At 28.6% G+C, this 17437-nt stretch overlaps 9 protein-coding genes across 9 annotated transcripts; 3 read left to right on the top strand and 6 right to left on the bottom strand. All coding sequences in view use genetic code 12, as the record gives it.

The window, feature by feature from the left end:
• Positions 1-68: 68 nt before the first annotated feature.
• On the bottom strand, positions 69-659 carry KGF55_003585 (thiosulfate sulfurtransferase; the record flags this gene model as incomplete). Its single annotated transcript, XM_051758394.1, has 1 exon — positions 69-659. The coding sequence occupies one exon, from the start codon at positions 657-659 to the stop codon at positions 69-71; it is 591 nt and encodes a 196-aa protein (XP_051613957.1).
• Positions 660-1251: 592 nt separating this feature from the next.
• MIS11 (trifunctional formate-tetrahydrofolate ligase/methenyltetrahydrofolate cyclohydrolase/methylenetetrahydrofolate dehydrogenase) lies at positions 1252-4092 on the bottom strand (the record flags this gene model as incomplete). The annotated part of the gene is made up of 1 exon (XM_051758393.1): positions 1252-4092. The coding sequence occupies one exon, from the start codon at positions 4090-4092 to the stop codon at positions 1252-1254; it is 2841 nt and encodes a 946-aa protein (XP_051613956.1).
• A 609-nt stretch (positions 4093-4701) lies between these two features.
• MCT1 ([acyl-carrier-protein] S-malonyltransferase) lies at positions 4702-5682 on the bottom strand (the record flags this gene model as incomplete). The annotated part of the gene is made up of 1 exon (XM_051758392.1): positions 4702-5682. The coding sequence occupies one exon, from the start codon at positions 5680-5682 to the stop codon at positions 4702-4704; it is 981 nt and encodes a 326-aa protein (XP_051613955.1).
• Positions 5683-6484: 802 nt separating this feature from the next.
• HMO1 (Hmo1p) lies at positions 6485-7192 on the top strand (the record flags this gene model as incomplete). Its single annotated transcript, XM_051758391.1, has 1 exon — positions 6485-7192. One exon carries the CDS (start codon positions 6485-6487, stop codon positions 7190-7192), a length of 708 nt encoding a protein of 235 aa, XP_051613954.1.
• Positions 7193-7357: 165 nt separating this feature from the next.
• SDA1 (Sda1p) lies at positions 7358-9601 on the bottom strand (the record flags this gene model as incomplete). Its single annotated transcript, XM_051758390.1, has 1 exon — positions 7358-9601. The coding sequence occupies one exon, from the start codon at positions 9599-9601 to the stop codon at positions 7358-7360; it is 2244 nt and encodes a 747-aa protein (XP_051613953.1).
• Positions 9602-9779: 178 nt separating this feature from the next.
• BRF1 (transcription factor TFIIIB subunit) lies at positions 9780-11402 on the bottom strand (the record flags this gene model as incomplete). Its single annotated transcript, XM_051758389.1, has 1 exon — positions 9780-11402. One exon carries the CDS (start codon positions 11400-11402, stop codon positions 9780-9782), a length of 1623 nt encoding a protein of 540 aa, XP_051613952.1.
• Positions 11403-11529: 127 nt separating this feature from the next.
• Positions 11530-12069, top strand: KGF55_003579 (uncharacterized protein; the record flags this gene model as incomplete). Its single annotated transcript, XM_051758388.1, has 1 exon — positions 11530-12069. The coding sequence occupies one exon, from the start codon at positions 11530-11532 to the stop codon at positions 12067-12069; it is 540 nt and encodes a 179-aa protein (XP_051613951.1).
• A 302-nt stretch (positions 12070-12371) lies between these two features.
• Positions 12372-13679, bottom strand: DBP8 (ATP-dependent RNA helicase; the record flags this gene model as incomplete). Its single annotated transcript, XM_051758387.1, has 1 exon — positions 12372-13679. One exon carries the CDS (start codon positions 13677-13679, stop codon positions 12372-12374), a length of 1308 nt encoding a protein of 435 aa, XP_051613950.1.
• Positions 13680-13763: 84 nt separating this feature from the next.
• On the top strand, positions 13764-15320 carry MTG2 (putative GTPase; the record flags this gene model as incomplete). The annotated part of the gene is made up of 1 exon (XM_051758386.1): positions 13764-15320. One exon carries the CDS (start codon positions 13764-13766, stop codon positions 15318-15320), a length of 1557 nt encoding a protein of 518 aa, XP_051613949.1.
• Positions 15321-17437: the final 2117 nt, after the last annotated feature.

Genomic DNA, 17437 nt, shown 5'->3' with positions numbered 1-17437 from the left:
TCAAATAGTAGCATAGGTTGAATCAATCATTTTTCTGTTACTTCACCTATCACCAACCCCTAATTTTATTATTTCTTAATTTTATTTTCATGAGATTGCCAATCTTCATAACTACCTAAATAATTACCTCTTTTTTTATAACCAAAAGTAGAAGCTAATTCTTCAGCAGCAGTTGATCTAACACCACCTAAACAATAAAATACTAATTCTTTATCTTCACTTGGTTTATTAAATCCAAAATTTTCTTGAAAATCATCTTCATTTAAATCTAATGCTCCTGGTGAACTTTTGAAAGGAATATTTATTGCTCCTGGAATATGACCATCACTATATTCTACTGGTTCTCTTACATCAATTAATACTGATTCTGGAAATTTTTCTGGATTTGATGCGATTTTTTTAATATCATCATATTTATAAATTTTAGCTTCTGGTGATTCGGTTAATACACTATATGATCTTTTTGATATATTTGAGGAAAATTTAATTGATGATGAGAAAGATGAGATTGGTTTAGTTGTTAAAATTTTGGGGGTGGTAATTGTTGATGATTTAGTTATGTTTTTACATATTGTGGTATATGAAGCAACTGTGACTTTGGCTTGATTAGGAATTGATTTCCTAAAAATAGGTATGAATTGCTTTTTAAATGACAACATTGAATTTGATTGTAGTGATATTTTGAAAATTGCTAGGGTATGATAGTATGATCAAATAATAGTAATGCAAATATGAAGAATTGATAAAAAGTGGTACTTATGTGGTGTGAATTAAAATACAATTGTGGTTTATCCAATAGTTGGATTGATCAATTTGTTGGATTCTGTTGAGTTAATGATAAGTTTTAAATTAACAGTAAAAAAAACCGATGATCGTTATCAATTTGTTTTTTTATTTGATGATTCTTTGATTTTTTTTTCTTTATTTTTTTTTTCTTAACTCTCGTTTGGATCTACAACGGTCCCGCGGTAGTTTATGCGAGCTGATACAAGTGAAAATATAATATCTACAATAGGTTATTGATTCCGAATCGAATAAGACAAAATCTACAACAACAGTGAAGTTAAAACATTACAAATTTATATATAACTTATTATTTTATTGTTTGTTGAAACAATATGATTTTCAAAACCTAATTAACTAAAAAATCTATTACAAGAATAAAAAAATTTCATAACATTCGTTAAAACCAAGGTTGAACAAGTTTTAAACTCCCTGTTTCTATAACTGATAAATTATTTGTGTGAGTGATTAAAATAATCCATCGATTTCTCCATCTTCATTTACTTCAACATTCATAAAACCACAATGAGTTGGTAAACCAGGAATAGTTTGAATTTCAGCAGCTAATGCATAAAGATAACCAGCACCTATAGATGCTCTAACATCTCTTATGGGGAATTTAAACCCAGTTGGTACACCTTTTAAATTAGCATCATGAGATAATGAATATTGAGTTTTAGCAATACATATTGGTAAATTACCAAATCCTTGTTTTGTATATAAATCAATTTTCTTTTGAGCTTCTGGTAAAAATTCAACTTCTCCTGCACCATACATTTCTTTTGCTATAGCTGAAATTTTATCTTCAATTGAAGGTTGAAGTCCATAAAGAAAATTAAAATTTTTATCTGTTGAATTAGCTGCTTCTATTACACCTTGAGCTAAATCAACGGCTCCTTTACCACCTTCTTCCCAATGATTTGAAACTATAGCATCAACAGCACCAGCTTTTAATGCTTCTTCTTTAATAACTTCATGTTCATTATCACTATCTGATGACATTTTATTAATTGCAACAACAACAGGTAATCCATAAGATTTAGCATTTTCAATATGTTTTTTTAAATTTGAACAACCAATTCTTAATAATTCCACATTTTCTTGAGTATATTCTGGAGCTAATGGAGCACCAGCTTTAACTTCTGGACCACCTCCATGAACTTTTAATGCACGTACTGTTGCAACTATTACAATAACATCAGGTACTAACCCACTTGATCTACATTTAATATTAATAAATCTTTCACCACCCATTGTAAAATCAAATCCTGCTTCAGTAACAACATAACCTTCTTGTTCTTTTCTTTCTTCATTACTTAAATCTTTTGAAGTACCTGCTAATTTTAAAGCCATTTTATCAGCTAATATTGATGAAGCACCAATTGAAATATTAGCAAATGGTCCTGCATGTACAAAAACTGGAGTTCCTTCTAAAGTTTGCATAATATTTGGTTTTATTGCATCTTTTAATAAAGCAGTTAATGCACCAGCACATCCAATATCTTCACAAGTAATTGGTACTCCTTGTTTTGAAGTTCCAATAACCATTTTACCCAATCTTTCTCTCATATCTTCTAAGGAATTAGCTAATGCTAAAATGGCCATACATTCAGATGCAACAGTTATATCAAATCCAGTAGCTCTTGTAAATCCCTTTTCCGTTGGTGCTTGACCTACTGTTATACCTCTTAAAAATCTATCATTACAATCAACAACTCTTCTCCATGTAATAGATTCTGGATCAATATCTAATCTTGCAAATTGTGTAATTTCTTCAGGAGTTAAATCATTTGGATCAGTTTTATTTATACCTAATTTTTCTAATCTTTTCAACATTGATTTTGTAAAAGATCTTTTACCCTTTTTTTCTGGGACTAATCTTTTATATAGTGGACCATCTTTTTGAGTAGATTCATGAAACATTCTTGTATCTATTGCAGCAGCTAATAAATTGTTTGCCATTGTTATAGCATGAATATCACCTGTAACATGCATATTAAATTCATCCATTGGAATAACTTGTGAATATCCTCCACCAGCTGCACCACCTTTAATACCAAATGTTGGACCCATTGATGGTTGTCTAACATTTGCAAATACATTTTTATTTAAATGTGCACCTAATGCTTGAGCTAACCCTACAGTTGTGGTTGATTTACCTTCACCTAATGGTGTTGGAGTTATACCAGTAACTAAGACATATTTACCATTATTTTTATTTTGTAATCTTTTTAAAATATCTAATGAAACTTTTGCTTTATAAAAACCAAAAGGTTCTAATTCTGAATCTAATATACCTGCTTCTTCCGCAACTTGAGTAATTCTTTTAGGTTGTTGAGCTCTTGAAATTTCAAAATCTGAAGGAACTGGGTTTTGTAAATTTAATTTTAAAGGATTTGTAAATTTTGGTGTTGCATTGTTTTTAATATAATGATTTTTTGCAGCAATTATTACATTATCCAATAAACAAGCGACTGTCATTGGTCCCACACCACCTGGAACTGGTGTAATTAAAGAAACTTTTTCTTTAGCTGATTCAAAATCAACATCACCTACCATTCTTGAACCTGATTTTTTACTTTCATCTGGTATAAAATTTGTACCAACATCAATTACAATAGCATCAGGTTTTAACCATTCACCTTGTACAAATTGAGGTTGTCCAATAGCAGCAATTACAATATCTGCATCTGCTAAATATTTTTTTAATTGATCTAATGGAGTTTTTGAATGAACTATAGTAACATTGGCATTAGCTTTTGTTAATAAATTTGCAATTGGTTTACCAACAATATCTGATCTACCTAAAACAACCGCGTTTTTTCCATCAATATCAACTTTAGAAATTTTTAATAAATGCATTATACCTTTTGGAGTACATGGTAAAAATAAAGGTTCACCACCTTTTTTAGCTAATTCTCCAACATTAAAAGGTCCAAATCCATCAACATCTTTATCTGCAGATACAGAATTTGTAATTTTACTTTCATCAATATGATCAGGTAATGGTAATTGTACTAAAATTCCATCAACATTTAAATCATTATTTAATTTTGAAACTTCATTAATTAATTCAAATTCTGAAATTGATTCTGGTAAATTTATAATTTTACAATCAATATTTGCTTCTTCAGCAGCTTTTAATTTCATTTTAACATATGTAGAAGAATCTTGTCTATCACCAACTTGTATTATAACTAAATTTGGTTTGAAGTCTGGATGTTTTAATTGAAATTGTGCAATATCATCATGAATCTTGGTTCTTATATCTAATGCAATAGATTTCCCATCTAATAATTGTGCAACCATTTTGTAAATTGTTGATGATTGTAATGGTAAAATAAAGGAAAGGGAAAAGAAAAAGGAATGGATGAATGGATTCAAAGTTTTTAACTTTTACAATAGACCTATTTACATTCTATTTAAAATTGAAAAAAGTGAAAAATTATCACAAGTGGTTATAATTATTTTTACTACGTTACGCGCTTAATTATATTTTTCATTCCTCGATTGACTCTGATTGAATCAGGTCGAAGATTAAATTAAATTTTCAGTTGATTTTCAATCGAGTCATCTCCGAACAAATAGTTTAGTCATCTCATCTTAAATTCTTTTCAGGAACCATGTATCTTTCAGACTAGATGATCTTTTGTTGTCAGCCTCCAACATCAATCACTTAATGATAACTTAATCACTTGATCCACAGAGTCAGATGGCTATATCGCTTGATAATAAATTATAAAACACAAAATCGAAACTTGAATCATTCCCACATGCGATCTGAAAAATAAAAGTGGACCTGAAAGTTACACGGGGCCGATCAAGAAGATCTGTGACTAAGCGGTAAATTTAGTCTGGTATAACTGCAGTATGACAGTGTCTTAAAAATTAGAAGTCATAATACATAAATCATTTCTATTAAGATTCACTATTTACAAAGTTTTCAATATTTTCTATTAACACATTATTTTTAATATTATCATATCTTTTATTTAATGTATATAAAGTATGAGAAGGACCAATATTATATATTTCATCAACTGGTAAATTTTGAATTGATTTCATCCATTGAACAGGTTGATAATTAGCTTCAAGTAATTTTTTTATTGTTTGTTTGGAGTCTGTTGATATTTCACCATCTAAATTTGATATAATGGGGATTTTTTGTTCACCTATTGATTTTGTTTCTAAAAATTTCTTGAGTTTAGGCACCATATATTTTAATATTTCATTATGAAATGGTACTGATACTGGTAATTTAACTTCTTTCATTAATATTCTTTTATTTAATTTTCTCAAGTTTATTATAAACTCTTCTGTTTTGATCATTTCACCAGATACAACAATTTGAGTAGGAGCATTGATATTAGCTAAGATATGATCTTTTGTTGCTAAATCTATAACATCTTCAACATATTCCGGCCGTATTATTAAAGCAATCATTCCAAATGCTTCACTTCCATAACGGAACATATCTTCCATTAATTCACCTCTTTTTCTAACTAATTGTATAGATGTTTTCAAATCCAATATTCCACTTAATGTCAATGCAGTGTACTCACCTAATGAATGGCCTAATAAATATTTTGCATTTTTAATCAAATCAACATCATAAACTTCTTCAAATATTTTAGTAATGATATATGAACTAGCTAAAATTGCAGGTTGAGCATTTGATGTTTTATTAAACCAATCTTTAATTTTTCTAGGTTGAGTATCCTTATAAAATAAATGTTTTGAAAATTCTTCATTTAAAGCATCATCAATTTCATCTAAATATTTTTGAAAAATTGGTAAATATTTCTTATTACTTTCTAATAAACCATTTTTGACTATACCTTGTCCTATAAAAGTAACTGCATAATTTGGAATTGATTTTAAATGATTTAATCTACTCATTAAAGGTATATCTGTATTAATACGAATTTATCACGTAAATGTTTTATTAGGTCAAGGATTAAGTCGGATTCAGTTGGAGAGTTTGGTAGCATCGTTCCAGCTATTAGGAGAAAATATAACCGATACTTCAATTGGGGGGTTAACTATTTTCAATGTTTGAAACATTATGAACTTAAGACGACCATTAATCAATCAAACTTATAGAATTGGGCAAAGACCGAGCCAATTTTAAAGCACGATAAACTCCATGGTCGTGCTAGAAAACTAGACATTCAATACCATGTGTTGTGGTTTTGATTATCTATAACGAACAGAAGTACACGTATAAAAAGTAACTAAATTACGCGTTATTTATTTGTTTGTTTATATTTTCTATAGTAGTTAAGAAGTTATTAGTATTATGCCTTAGCAGTAGTACTAGTACTAATAATTTATAAGTTCTCCCTAAAATTTAATTTTTAGCTCGAGAGCACGACGCAGTTAAGCACTAACCAACTAAAATTTTATTTTTTCTTTAAAATAAATTCAATTTCCTCTCTTTTGACCAAAATTTAAATTTTTTTGTTTAAACTTCCTTCTTTTCTCACTAAATTTTGGTACCAACTGGTTCGAATCAATTCAATAACTCACTTAACCCCCTAATAACAAGTTACAAAAGGTTTCAAAATATCAAAACATCAAAACAATCAAAACATTAAAACAACAGAAACACGTAAATTAACAAACTACAACTCAATTGACATCAAACAAACACATAACAAACACATAACAAACACATAACAAAAAACAAACAAATATAAAAATGTCTGAATTCAAAGCTGCTAAAGATCATTTAGTTTCTACATTATTTGAATTATCAAAAGGTGCTCAAAATGCTGCAAGTGCTGCATTAGATTTTTATAAAGTAGCAGCTGGTGGTCATGATGAAGTTACAGTTGAACAATTACAAGCAATTAATGATCATATGAAAGCTGCTGCTGATATTGCAAATGGTTTAAAAGTTGATGGTCCAGCATCCAAAAAAAGAAAAGTTGAAAAAGATCCAAATGCTCCAAAAAAACCATTAACTATGTTTTTTGCTTTTAGTTTTTTCATTCGTAAAAAAGTTGCAGAAGAAAGAAGAAGACAACAATTACCAAATTTAGGAGCTATAGATATGAATCAAATGGTTAAAGAAAGATGGGATAATATTTCAGATGAAGAAAAAGCAAAATGGCAACAAAAATATCAAGATGAAATGAAATTATATATAGTTGAAAAAGCAAAATATGAACAAAGTTTGAAAGATGGTACTCCTTATAAAGCTCCAACTAATTTATATTCAAGTGGTTATGAAGGTGCAGATGATATTCAAACTCCTGCAATTGAAGCTGTTATTGAAGATGAAGATGATGAAGAAGAAACCGTACCTCAACAACAAGCTCAACCAGTTTTATCTCAAGAAGAATTGAAAAAGAAAAGAAAACAAGAAAAGAAAGAAAAAAAAAAAAAAGCTCAGGCTTCTCCATAAATTGGTAAGTGTTGATGAAAAAATTTTTGGTTGATTATTCTACTTCTTTAAATGCTTTTAATATTCCTTTTTTTTATTCTTTTGATTCTTCAATTTTGTATTTGTTAAGATAGCTTAGTTAATAATAATGATAATTTGTATTAAAAAATTTATTCAAAATGCTAATTAATTATTACCTTTTTTACCACCTCTTTTTTGTCTATCAACATGAGCTCGTAATACTTTTTGTCTATCTCTTAATGATAATTTTTGTTTACCTTGAACTGATTTTTTATGAATCATCATTACAAAATTTTTCTTTCTTGCTTTTTCTTTATTTGTTGTTGAACTTTCTTTTTCTTTTTTACCTTTTCTTGAACCAAATTTTGAACGATCTTCTTTACCTTCTTTTGCATGTGCAATTCTTTCTTCTCTTAATTGTTTATATTTAATCTTTCCAACTAATGTTGTTGAATCAACTGCATCTTCGTTTGTTATACCCATTATTTTTGAAACTCCTGCTTCTGTTCTTAATTCTTCTAATTTTGCAAAATCTGCTGGTGTAAGGATTCTGGAGGATAACATTTCATTTATTGCAGCTTGTGGATCTTTAACTTCTGTGGTGGTGGATGTTTTTACTTTCTTTTTAGGTGGTCCATCTTCTTGTTCCTCCTCTTCTCCGTCTTCTTCTTCTCCTGAAGATAACTCAAGATCTGAAACTTCATCTTCATCTTCTTCCTCATTTTTTTCTTCGTCTTTTTCATCATCTTCATCATCATCAGATATATCTATTTCCTTATCACTTTCAACATCAACCCAATCACCTTCAACATCATCTTCATCATCTTCATCAACCTCCCAGTTTGCATCATTTTCTTCATCTTCTTCACCATTTATACCTTGTTCTTCTTTCCATTTAGCTAATAATTCTAATCCTGGTATTCCAGTTATAGAATTTTCTACTCCATATTGAGGTTTTGAATTTCTTTCCCCCTTTTGTAATTCTATACTTGCAATTTTACCACGATCCTTTTTTAATAACATATCTGGTGCAACTTCTCTATATAATGATATTAATGATCTTGCTGCCATCATAACAGCTTTCGATTTTGATCCTTTATATTCTGTTAAATCTTGTAATAATGGAGCTTCAATAGCTAATGGAGCTCTTGATAATATTTCTCTTATTGTATTTATACCTGCAGATGCAACTTCTGCTGCAACACCATCACTTACAAATTCATCTGCAATTTTTCTTACAATTAATTCAATATTTTCAGGTGGTACTAAATCATGAGATGCTTGAGCTGAAGCAGCCATTATTTGAGTAACATTTCTTTGTTTTGGAGTTAAATATTTTAAAAAAAATGAATATATACCTAATACAATTAATTTATGAGTACCAATTAATCTTGAAATTAAATTCATAAATAAAATTTTTTGATCTAAATCAAATTTATTTGAATTTTTTGAACTTAAATGATTATCAAATAATTGTTCTGCAAAACCTTGAGGGTCTCTTAATAAATGAATAGCTGAAAAATTTAAATAAGTTGCTGAATGTTTTGTACTGTTTTTTTTTTTCAATTGTTTTACAGCTTGATCTATTTTTTTACTTCTTTTCAGTGATTTTTTATTTACTTCCATTTTATGTTTTAATGCACTCATATCAAATCCTTCTTCATCACTTGAATCTTCAAAATTTTCTTCTCTTTCCTTATCTGCTCCTAAAAAGAATCTTGCTCCTGCTATTGCAACTTTTACATCAGGATGTAAAGCAGCTTGAGTCATTATTTCAACTGTTCTTGAATCATCCCATATACCTCTTCTCCAAAGCTCTCTGGTTAATTTAGTTGCCCAAAGCCCTTGATTATCTTTTTGTTCCAATAAATTAAATAATAATGCTTGAGTTGATTTATTCAATCTTTGATTCCTTGTTCCTGTATTAACTGATTTTAACAAGGATATTAAAGTAGAATAAATTTGTCTTCTCATTTGTTTTACATGTTGACCAGATTGACCAGTTGAATAACTTGTTAAAAGGGGGAATATGGTTTGAATTAAACTTTCTGCAGTTATTATATCTTTATTTCTTAACATTGTTAAACATTGTATTATTTTTTCACGTAATTCTGATGTTAAATCTTTATGATTTTGTAATAAAATTGTTTTTAATTCTTGTGGGAAATTTGAAGTTTCTTTAGGGTAACAATTACAAACAGCTGATAAAAATCCTATTAGTTCTATGAATTCAGTTGTTGAATTTGAATCTGCACCTGTTGGATTTTCAAGATATAAATCTCTTAATGATTCATAATGTGAATATTGTTGTAAAAATTCTTCATGATATGATTCTGGATCTCTTCGTACTACATTTTGTAATAGTATTATATTTGTAGGTAATATAGCAGCTCTTCTTTTCTTCACCATTTTAAGGAGTTTGTTTGTATGTGGTTGTAAAATGATTACTTTTTTGTACAATTTATTTTCTAAGATGAGTTTTGATAAATTCTGAAACTCTCGCCCCGCGATAAGAAATAGTACATCAGAGTGAGACAAGGAATTGGTATACTCTAAACTTATTAATCAAGACTACAAACTATACATTCTATAATTTATCAGCCAACAACCCATTCAATGTATCATAATTAATTTTTCTTGATACTGAACTTTTTGCAAAATACATTTTAGCACTATCACCAGCATTTCTTGGAGTACCATCATCATCTAATATTATATCACCAATTTCTTTTTGAATTTCAGGAGGTATTGTACCTCTATTAATTTTTTTTCTTTTATTTTTATTTGTTGCTGAAGTATTTCCAGTTAATTCATCAGCTTCTTGTTTTAATCTTTTTCTTTCTTGTTCAACCATATAATCATGATTTAATCCTGTCCAAATTCTTTCTTTCATTGCAATTTCTTCTGGTGTCATTTGACTTTCTTCAACTACTATATCATCATCATCTGAATTTAAATCTCCATCTGGAATCTTCTCCAAAAAATCTTCAGTTTTAGGTAATTTTGATAAATTTTTTGGCCAATTTAAATTCCAAATTTCATTTGAATCATTACTTACATCTCCAGGTGTTTTATATAATTTTTCTTCTAATTTATTTTGTTTATATTTTAATATTCTTTCTATTTGATCATTTAATACTTCTTTATTTATGGTTAAATCACTCATAATTGTATTCATAAGCATTTGTTTTTGTTGTTCATCTTTGCTTAAATTTCCCATATATTTTTGTTTTTCTTCATCAGTCATTGATTCTAATTTTTTATAAGTTTCTTGTTGTCGTATTTGTAATTGTTTTGCAATTTTCATTTCTTCATCTCTATTTTTATCAAATGATGGTGGGTTTGAAGATTCTACTTGAACATCTTCTCTAAAACTTTTAACTGATAATTGTGCTGCTTTACTTTTTTTAAATTCATTTAATCTTCTTTGTAATGTTTCTTGTCCAACATGAGATATTGCAACAATTTCTGCATGACTTCTTCTAAAATTATTCATTCTAGCCGCTAGTAAAACACATGCACCTGCTATACCTGCTGGTCTTCTTCCTTCATGAATCCAATCTGCTGACATTCTTTTTGCTAACTTGAGGGCGTCTGCTGCTACTTTTTGAGTTTTTTCTTTAAAATCTAATTTTTCAACAAAATGTTGTATAAATAATGATGGATCAGCTAATGGTAAAGCAGTAACATGTAAAGCTTTTACCATTTTTAAAAAAGTAGCACCTAATGAATATACTGAAATTTGTAATTTTGAACTAAAATCAATTAACATATGAGGAGTTTTTTCTTTACGACAAGCAACATATAAACATGTAGCTAAAACATTATAAGATCTTCTACCTTGAACAAAATTATTAGTTAAAGCTAATTTAAACCATTCTCCAGCTGCATCACTTATATGATCAGGAATTCTGAGAGATGCAGCTATTCTTCTAATTCTTCTTTTACCATTATTTATTGTTTGTTCTCTACTTTCCATTGCATTTTGCCTTCCACCTGCAAATGTAGCTCTTGCTTGATCTGCTCCAACCATAGCACCTTGAACCATTGCAGCACCACTTGATGATTCACCAAATTGGACTTCGGAAACTATAGGGTTTTCTTCCAAAACTGTACCACATCGAAGACATGAAACATCCCCTGCTGCTGTGTATCTATTAACATCAAACTGTGTATGACCACAATTTGGACATTTTCTTTGTTTACTCATGGATGTGTTGTTGATGCTTTTGTTTGTATTTGTATTATGAATTTTCTACTATCAAATTTAAGACAAATAAAAAATTATTCACGATTGTGTAATAACCACATTTTACATCAACTTACATTGATTAAAAATGACTGAAGTCTTACCATATCAACCAAATGATGTAGCTGTTAAAACTCGGCCTAGGTATTTCAGATTTTTACATAAAGTTGGTACTATAGATGATGCAGAAGATGCTCATATTTCAAAAACTTTTCCGTATAATTTAGTAATGAAAGTTGTAAGTTCAGAACCAAGAGATGTTTTACAATCCGAAAGAACATGTTTAACATTTATAAGATTTTCAACTGCATTATTTTTCACTGCATTAGGAATTATATTAAATTTTAAATTTGATACTTCTGGTGAACCAGATCATGATAAACATAGACGTTTTAGTCATAAAAAATATTCAATTGCAATTTCATATATCTTGTTGATTTTAAGTTTTTTGGTTTTATTAGTAAGTGGTGTTAATTATTTTATTACTATAAATAGATATGCTAGACATAAGATTGATACTTATAATTTTAATAATTTTACAACTGCAATTTGTATTACTGGGATTATATTAACATTGGTTGCAATTAATATCACAATGATTATCGAAGGATATTTGGAAACAAGTTAAGTCAGTCAATCAGGTTAAGGGTATTGGATATAAATTAGTCACTATCAAAGACAGATAAACTTGATCTCAAATGAATGACGTTAGCTAGTCTGGTGACGCAGGATGAGTCAATTTTTTTCAGCAGATAGGTCTTTGAATTGTTCCAGAGCAGAATTTGCATTGGAAATGAACGACCCAATACAAATTATTCAATAATTACCCTTCGTTCCACTTAGACTGTTTTTCATTTTCAATTTTTAGTAGCAGCAGGCTGTTTACTCGGTAATATATTACCACCACAACACACTTTATATTCATCAGTTTTAAGATTTAGACTTTTTAGATTTCTTTGATTCCAATTTTTCATTTTTCCTTTTATTTATTTTCCTTTTTTCACCAAAATTTTCTCTTTCCATTTCCGATAAAGATTCTCTTTTAGCAGTAGTTATAAGATTTAAAGAATTTTTAATGACATTATCATCATTAATTTCTTCTAAAATTTCCATTTTTTTATTAATTCTTTCTTCAATTTTTTGAATTCTTTCAATATCTTTTTCACTTATTATACTTATTGCGTCACCTTTTTTACCAGCTCTTGCTGTTCTACCAACTCTATGAATAAAATCATCTGAATCTGCTGGTATATCGAAATTTATAACTAATTCAACTGTTGGAATATCTAAACCTCTTGATGCTACATCAGTTGCAATTAGAATTCTAGCAGCTCCTGCTTTAAATCTATGTAATGAATTTGTTCTTTCTGATTGTGGCATTTGAGAATGTAATGAAGTTACTCTAAATTCTAATTTTCTTAAAGATCTTCTTAATACTTCTGCTGTTGTTGTTCGATTAACAAATACAACTATTGTTGATTCTTTATATTTTGATACTAATAAAATACTATGTAAATAAGCTTCTTTAACATATGATGGTACAAATACATATTTTATCGACAATGTATTCGGTATAGCTACTTTATCAATTGTTTCAACTTCATGTAAAAAAACAGGTAATTTCCCTGGTGATTGTGGTTTATCTTTTAATGCTTTTACTGAATCAGTAACAGTAGCTGTGAATAATAAAGTTTGTCTTTTATCACTTGGTGGTAAAATTTCAAAACATCTTTCTAAATCACTACTAAAACTATCACTTAATAATCTATCTGCTTCATCTAATACTAAATATCGTATTCTTCTTAATCCACTTATAGTTTCTTCTCCACTATTTAAAATATGATCTGCTAATCTTCCTGGTGTTGCAATAACAAAATGTGGTTTCTTTTGTAATTCTAATGTTTGTTTTATAAAATCTTCACCACCAACTACAACAGCTACTTTAATATTCATTGATGCACCTAATGCAGTAAATTGTTCAGCTATTTGTAATGCTAATTCCCTTGTTGGAGTTAAAATTAATCCAAAGATTCCAAATGGATCTTCTGACCATTGAGTTAACATTGGTGCTGCAAATGCAATAGTTTTACCTGAACCAGTTTTAGCTCCACCTATACAATCTTGACCTTTTAAAATTGGTGGTATACATTCTTGTTGAATTGTAGTTGGTTTATGAATCTTCATTGCCTCTAGGGATTCGGAAAGCCATTTTGCTACACCTAATTTTTGAAATGACATAGTTGATGATCATCGTAAGTACAAAAAAAAGATGAATTTGAATTATCGCGATATCTTGATCTCACTTTTACAACCAAAACAATAATGAAAAACATACGGCTATTACAAAGATATCGACTACATACTAGTACTAGATTATCTAACTACTCATTGCATAACTCAATACCACAAGACCTACCTACAACAACAATATCTAATCCCAAAAATGAAGAACAAATAATAAAAATATCTCAACTACCCAATTCACGATTAATAAGTATATCTGATTATTTTTCAGGTAATTCTAATCATTTACATCATGTATTTTATTCAAATTTAATTCAGAATAGATCACGACGAGCGTTAAAAATTGAAAAAAAAAAATTTATTGATTTGAAAACTATAAAATTAAGTAGTGGTAATGGAGGTAATGGTAGTATATCATTTTTTAAAGATAATTTAAAAAGTTTTGGACCACCAGATGGAGGAGATGGTGGTAATGGCGGTAATATATATTTTAATGTAGTTGATAAAAATTTAAATTCATTACATTATTTAAATAAAAAATATATTGCAAAACTGGGTGAAAATGGTAAAAGAGGACAATTAGATGGTAAAAATGGTGAAGATATTATTATTGATATTCCTTTGGGGACAATAATTCGATGGATTCCTGATCCTTTGGAGTTTAAAAAATATATCACAAATAGGGAGGGTCAATCATTAGATGATATTTTCATGGAATTGGAAATTAAAGATAATAAAATACAACTTAATAGAAATAGTTATAAATCAGGAGAAGGCTGGTTATACAGAGATAACGAACCTGAATATTATCATGAAAAAGAATTCTTTCAAGAATTAAATACAAAAGTTTTAAAATATGATGAAGAATTAGAATTTGAAGAACAACAACAAGATCAATTTCCTTTATTTGGAATAGATTGTGATGAATTAACTGAAAAACCAATATTATTTTTAAAAGGTGGTAAAGGTGGATTAGGTAATATGCATTTTTTAACTTCAAATATTAGAAATCCAAAATTTTGTAAAATTGGAAGATCAGGTATTACAGAAAATTTTTTATTAGAATTAAAATTAATTGCAGATTTAGGATTAATTGGTTTACCAAATGCTGGAAAATCAAGTTTATTAAGAGCTATATCAAATGCAAAACCAAGAGTTGGACATTGGGAATTTACTACTTTACAACCAACTATTGGAACTATTCAATATAAGTTTGACACTCCACCTTTTACAGTTGCTGATATTCCGGGAATTATAAAAGGAGCTTCAGAAAATAAAGGTATGGGATTAGATTTTTTAAGACATATTGAAAGATCTGGTGGAATGTGTTTTGTAGTTTCCTTAGAGAGTGAAGATCCTACAGCTGATTTAAATTTATTAATAAATGAAGTTGGTTCAAAAAGAATGGAAAATAAAAAAGTTTTGGTGGTTGCAACAAAAGCTGATTTAAGTAATGAAGGTGAAAATTTTAAAATTTTAAAAAATTATATTGAAACAAAGTTTAAGGATTGGAAAATTGTACCTGTCTGTGCTCCAAGAGGTGAAAATATTGATAAATGTTTACAATTAATGAGTGAAACTGCTGAAAAAGGGAGATCTAATTTGAAAGAGGAAAATACTGTAAATAACTTATAGATATAGAAATAACATGTAAATAGTGGTGAGCTTTTAATGGAAGGGTAAAAGACTAGAACAAGAATATCCATGCTTGCATCTATGTCGTTACTGAAAACAAAAGAAAGATGATTCCTTATTCAATACCTGTGGTCTGTAATCTGTGTTTCAAGGTTTGTCTGGCTTTGCTTGAAATTAGAGACAGAAGTAGGCGATTATAAAATTATTTTAAAATGCATTGTAGTGATGTGTGAAAGCTGTTGATAACTATAAAAAGTTAATTTCAACCACGGAATTATAGCAGTAGTGAAAGTAATAAAATATCATGGTTCTGTCTTAATATATTTTGTATGATTTTCTCTCTTTTTGGGAGGTGTGTTATATAACTTCCTTGACTTTAACGAAATTTAGAGTTATATATCAACAACCAACTCTTATATTACATATATACTACATGTATTCTTAATTGATGTTTCTGAAGACTACAAAACTCAATTTCACTGACTTATATTATAGAAGTTTGGCTGATATAAATCATTAGAATAAACAAATTCAAGTAAGTATGCTCCAGACGGTACTGTCAACTTCCTTTAATTTATTTGGTCTAACTAATTGTCCTAAAAAAACCAAACAACCTTATTATATAATTCAGTTAAGTTATGTTCAATAATCTTCAAAAATATTCTTAACATGTATGTTATATATATGATTGAACTATTGGTTGTTGATATAAATCTCATAAAAGTCAAGGATTTATAAAATCATTTTGTAGGTGAAGAGGCAAAATTATTAGACGAGTTTATTAAAAGTGGGGTATAAATCACGTGCTACTAAAGTATTATTATAAAAATATATAAATATCCCCTGAATTCAATTTCTTATTTGTATTTAATGTTTAGACTTCTTTCTTCCTAATCAATTCAATCCTCATATTCATACAACCTATATTTTCTATTGTTATCTTTAAGTTATAAATTTATATAAATCAATATTAAGGAAGTTTTCAAGACCGATTTTAAATTGTTATACATTAAATATAATATTGGAATATACATCACAACCCATGGAACTACTCGAGAATAGGATAATGTATTATGTTGAATTCAACAGATGATTAATTATAGAATGATTGAACAAGACTTTGAAAATGGTTCAAAAGATTTTCCAGGTCAAGAAAAATTAAGAAACGTCTTGAACCTACTCCACCGGCCCTTTTAACATGATGCTTTCTCAAAACATTCGATAATTCAAATCAAGGAAAATGATACAGATTTGGAAGAATGTTTTGGAAAAGAATCGCATTAAAAGGTCTGGTGGAAAAGGGATCAAGAGAAATATTCAAACCAAAAGAAAATGGAGGAGCTCCTTTTTTTGTGCTCAGATAATTAATGAATTCAGCATATGTTCTGGGTACAAACAAAGGCGCATCTCCATTTTTCCTGTGGTTGGAATAAATCTTTTTCAGAATGATATTCATTAAATGTTGGTGATGGGTGAAAAAATTTCTTATGATTGATTTTCAGAGACCTTTTCCTGGTGATGTGACATTTAGTTATGAATGGATCAAGTCTCGAAATCTTAATTAAAAAGTGGTAAGGGCAAAGACAATATCAATTATAAACTCGGATCATGCGTTTGATATCAATAAATTTATATGAGCATCTTCAAATGTTTTTCTTTTTAATTTTTGGTGAAACTCAAAACTTTATTGAAGCTATCTTCTTTCCATGGATGAAAGTTTTATCTGAACAAATAGCAATAGATGATACATTGTGCATCTTGCTCATCATGGAATTTTTCTATTAATTTTGGGTATGAGACATGCAAAACGTAAGTCTATTCCAAATTACGGATAAAAAATGGAACAAGTTTATCTTTAAGTTTATTAGAGGAGTATGAACAGGAACCATTAAATGAAATATTAAATCAAATTTCACTATCTGTTTTTGTATGTAATTTTGTGGTCCATGTTCAAATCCTTTAATAAGGTTAAGCATAAACTTATTTTTCGTTTAATTTTGTTTATAATTGGTTTAGTTGGATAGTTTAAGGCTTGATATAAGTAATCTATGAACTTTGTTTTAAAATTATAGTGGTTAAAGAGTTAGCTATAAGTAACTTATTAGAATACACTGACA

The sequence above is a fragment of the Candida pseudojiufengensis genome (genome assembly GCF_024610245.1).
Source record: "Candida pseudojiufengensis strain CBS 10847 chromosome Unknown scaffold1, whole genome shotgun sequence".
In the NCBI taxonomy this organism is placed as follows: Eukaryota; Fungi; Ascomycota; class Pichiomycetes; order Serinales; family Debaryomycetaceae; genus Lodderomyces; species Lodderomyces pseudojiufengensis.
The sequence above is the reverse complement of the archived record's forward strand: the minus strand, read 5'-3'. Positions and strand labels throughout refer to the sequence as shown.